Here is a 4,632-nt window from a genome sequence, read left to right as displayed (position 1 = left end):
CTCCTCCTGCTTTTCCTCCTCCTCCTTCTTCTTGTAGTTTTTCTGTGTAACAGCCCTGGCTGTCCTGGAACTTGTTTTGTAGGTCAGACTAGGCTGGAACTGATGGAGATCTTCCTGCCTCTGCCTCCTGAGCACACGGGCAGTGGTGGCACGCACCATTAATCCCAGCACTCGGGAGGTGGTCCGCAGGAATCGTGCTAGGGAGGTTAGACTAAAGGAAGCTTGGTATAGTGTGGATGGAGGGAGGGCTCAGAGTGGGTAGTGATGTATTAGCTCCTAACTTCAGTTCCTTCCTCATGGGAGCCTGAGGCTGGCAGCTTTCACCCTTTACAGCTGGCCTGGCTGCGACGTCAAAGCCCAGAGGAAAACAGAATGAGTTTTAAATGAGCGACATGCCAATGAGCCTTGTGGCCAGGATGAAGATGGGGCCCAGGCCAGATCCAGAGCAGGATAAGTTTAAGGGGAGAAGTCCAGCCCAGGCTCTCAGCTGGCTGGTGACCCAGTGAAATGAGTACTGGCAGCCTCAAGTGGGAGTCAGGCAGGCATGCTGTTTGTGACCCCCCTCCAGCTTACAGCTTAGTTTTGGAGGCAGAAAGGTGTGAAGTCCCCTCAGAGAAATAACAGAGCTCATCGTCTCCATGGACGCACTCTGGTGTGCGGTACACGAGCAGCAGGTGAGGCATGCTAGTAACCAGCTGCCATAGGCTGTGAGCTCGCTTCTCACTAGAGAGGAGCCACCTAGCACCCTAGCAGCCCGCTGCAGCGCAGAGAATGGTCCTGGTCTGTCTCCCAGATCTCTTTTCCAGTACAAACTGCAGCTCATATCCATGGTGCTGTGGTTCATATAGAGGTGACCACCATTTAATGTTTTGTGCATTTTTTCTCATTTAAGATGTCATTTTCTGCTTCGTTTCACAGCATTTTAATGGGTATGTAGTATTCCATCGTGTGGATTTATATAGTAATTTCTCACGGCAGAGCACTTAAATTTTAATCAGACTTTTCCCTATTACAAGGGACATGACTCAGCCCTCGCTTCTCCTTTCCCTCCCTCATGATGGCTGTCTGTCTTGCAGTATTGCTGGAAGCCTGGTGTACTCTTACATCACTTTCACGGAGGAGCAGCTGAGCAAACAGTCAGAGACCAGTAACAAGCTGGACACCAAGGGGAAAGGAGCGGTATGACCTGACGGCCCCCGCTCATGTACCCTGAAGACACTGAGGCGTCCTGACTGGGGAGTAATATTCCTTTGCAATTGTATGACCCTAGGATTGATTGTTGCCTTTGAAAATTTATTGACTGTATGTGAACTATGTTTGAATTAATTTATATCAGACTGGAAAATGTGCTGGGTGGGTTTAATTTATTTTTCTTCTCTCCGACAGTGAAGCATCAAGTGTTTTGACATGTGCCCTGTAGCTTACTATCCAGGTGACCCTGGCAGGATATACAATGTGCTCCAGCGAGAGCTGCCTTCCAGTGGGCTGTCTCCGGGGGCAGGTTAGCTGGGAATGCAGCAGAGGATCTGAACTTCTTTCTTTTTTAATTGCATTATGTTCATAGTATCACTACGTTTGCCAAAGGTGACAAATTTGGCACTAAAAACCCCACGAGGCTTTTGTGAAGTGTTTTACTTCCCTGGATTGTGTGGGGTGAGCAGAGTGTGCCTTGGAATGTCTGGTTCCTCTTTGTTCAGTAGGAGACAAGCAAGGGGTGGAGGAAGCCGGTTGTTACTCAGTTCTTCACTCACCAGGGGTGCATTGCTCATGCCTGTTGAGCACTGAACTGAGTGCGGGGATGCAGAGACAAGCTGGTGGTAGCGAGAAAAGCTCGCTCCCGCCATAGACTGAATGTAAGATGGAGAACGTGGTTCTCTGACCAGCTCGAAAACTGGGACTGTGCACCGGTCACTTCAGCCTCCAGAACTGCAGGCCTGTGACGTTAGAAGCACCGGCCCTGCCTACTCCCCAGAGAATCCGGAGTCCCGGGGAGGCACTGAAGAGCTGTAGTCTATAATTTTTGTGCCTCATTGGGGAATAGGAGAGTTGTGATATTTTTTCCCCTCTATTTAAAAATTTTATTTGTAGGCTCCACCTTGAATATAAATTATATATAAAAAAGCACATTTGCAAGTTTTCTGCAGCCTTGTATCCGGAATCTGTGAGAGGTTTTGGTCAGTAAAGCTGAGGCGGGGTCTCCACAGAGTATTAGTGGTTCTCTCTCTTGGTCGGCTCACGGGCACACCGAGGGCTCAGGCTGGGCCCCTTTGCTTTTTGTCTTGGGGCTCCTCTGGTGAGTGAAGGGTTCGTGACCAGCATGTGGACACATAAACAGGATATAGTCTGGCACTCACAAGTGTTCGGCCAGAGGTCTGACCTTAGCGGAAAGGACGCAGATGAGAGAATGCAGTGATTTGTAGGCGAGGCCTCTGCCTGCACAGTTTTGGGGAGATGCTCATTTTAGGTCTACCCCAAAAGAACAGTGTTTCCATTTCAGAGGACTTGGTCCTTGGGTCATCTTCTAGCTCAGATGAGCCATGCAGCCCCCAGAACTGCCTCCCCTGAGCCCTCTCTTGTGGATGCTCTTCTTCCCACCTGTGCGGTGCTGGTTGTGCCATGAACAGGCTGTGTGGAGTTTCCCTTCCCTGGGGAGACAGTCTCAGTCCTCTTACCTTTTGAAAACACAAAACAAAATGCTCTCCATATAACTACAGCCACTGTGATTCTGCTTTTTAAGAAGAAAAGTATTTTCATATTCTGATGGCAAATTTGAAAAAGCGAGAACTATTTTCTATCTCAGTGGGAGGTAGTTGCATTTCAGAATGGAGGTTCAGTGAAGACTCAGCTGTCACCCTAAGGTAGCTTCCAGGCCTTCCTCCCTCGCCTCAGAACTAAACACACTGGACTGCTTCCTCAACCTCGGGCAGCTGTCGGTGGTCCTTGTTGCCATCACTCTTCCAAGCCTGCCGTCTATTCTTCCTGTTCGCGTCTCACCTTGTGGAATGATGAGAGACTCTAGTGTTATGTTTTTTAAACTTTATTTTGAAAATATTTTTAAAGAAGAAATCTACTGGTTAGATTTTACTGTCTCACAGAAATGTTTGTAGTATTTGTTCACAGATGCTCCCTTCTCGGGCTGATGACTGACTCGCCCCCAGGTGCCCGCCTCTCACGTTTCTTCAGTACAGATTTTATTCACCAATTTCCTTAGTGTTTTTAAAAGGTCCTGAGCATTGAGGTATGTCAATCAGGTGACATAAACATGAAAAAAAATCATGTGCCTAAATATTTTTTTAATGATGTCAAATAAATACTTTTTCTGGAAAATGTGTATTAGAATTCTTTCCTGCGTCAAGAGCAGTTGAGAGCTAGGTGTCTGCTCACACTTAAGAAGGTGACGTGCATGCAGGGCTTGCAGTTAGACGTGGGGACAGTGTTCAGTACTAACACTTTGCAAAAATAGTACCTGTGATGATTACGTAGTCAGTGTCTTTGACATGCCTCTGATGAACTGGAGGAGAAAAGTGCTAACCTGTCTTCAGGACGTTTGATCTGCTTGATGAGTTGGGGTTTTTTCTGTGTGTGTGTGTGTGTGTGTGTGTGTGTGTGTGTGTTGAGTACTTTTACTAGGTAATGCTTCCTGAGTGAATGCACTTAGCAGGACAGCTGCTTTGGCACAGCAGACTCAACAGAGATGGAAGTACATTAAGGTTTGTAGAGGTCAGTGCACACTGAGGTACTTTTTAAGAAGTTACCATTGTAACTTCCTGCAGGTATGCAGAGCCTGTCCACCTTCCTGTGCCGTCGTCCCCAGGTTCCTTCTCTAAACTGAAGCTATGAGCATTGGCCAGAGGCCTCCATTTCCCCTTCCTCCCGTCCCTGACTTCCCCAGATCCTGTTTCTCCAAGTTTGACTAGGCTACTGCAAGAGAGATTTGCAGTCTTTGTCTTTGGGACTGGTTTATTTCACACAGTCTGTCCTCTGTGCTGCACATCAGGCTTTCCTTGAAGGGTGCTGCTGCTCTGGTGTGCACTCAAGCACAGACCGTTGATGGGTCATGTGGGTGGGGCTCTTGTGAGCCCGCTGCTGTGAGCGTGGCTCTTCATGTCAAGATTCTGCTTTCAGTCCTTTGGATATTGTCCTAGTCGGCCTGCTACAGCTGAGAGTCACTTGAGAGGGAAGCCTTGATTGAGGGATTATCAGCACGTCTCAGGGGTTCCCAGAGGTAGGACCCCATCCATCCATCATCCATCCACGAAGCCATATCATCAGGGGTTGTCAGCACATATCAGGGGTTCCCAAAGCCTGTCTTCTTATAGGACCCAGGACCATCTCCCAAAAGTCGGCACCACCCACAGTATCTGGACCCTCCCACATCAACCATTATTTAAGAAAAAGTTCCACAGACTGCCCGACGGGCCACTGTGTTAGAGCTATTTCCTCACTTGAGTTTAGCTTATGTCAATTTGGAAAAAAAAAAAAAAAAGATATACAGCACAGTACCTTTAGAAAACTGGTATTTGAAACTAATTCTTAAAATTTATTGGTTTGTGTGTTCGTGCATGCATATGTGTGCCATGGGTTGGAGGTGAGAAGACAGCTTGCAACAGCTGGTCCCCTCCTCCCACCACC

The 4,632-nt window shown here is 47.8% G+C and overlaps 1 protein-coding gene across 1 annotated transcript in view; it reads left to right on the top strand.

Annotated features, from left to right (window-relative positions):
* Slc35d1 (solute carrier family 35 member D1) overlaps positions 1–3,327 on the top strand; it is a 42,611-nt gene extending 39,284 nt beyond the window's left edge. The window contains exon 12 of the mRNA XM_005353486.2: positions 1,077–3,327. Within this exon, the coding sequence (XP_005353543.1) occupies positions 1,077–1,185 (109 nt within the window). The 3' untranslated portion in view covers positions 1,186–3,327. The remainder of the gene's footprint in view (positions 1–1,076) is intronic.
* The last annotated feature ends 1,305 nt before the right edge of the window (positions 3,328–4,632 follow it).

Source organism: Microtus ochrogaster, chromosome 10, assembly GCF_000317375.1.
Source record: "Microtus ochrogaster isolate Prairie Vole_2 chromosome 10, MicOch1.0, whole genome shotgun sequence".
NCBI classification, from domain to species: domain Eukaryota; kingdom Metazoa; phylum Chordata; class Mammalia; order Rodentia; family Cricetidae; genus Microtus; species Microtus ochrogaster.
The sequence above is the reverse complement of the archived record's forward strand: the minus strand, read 5'-3'. Positions and strand labels throughout refer to the sequence as shown.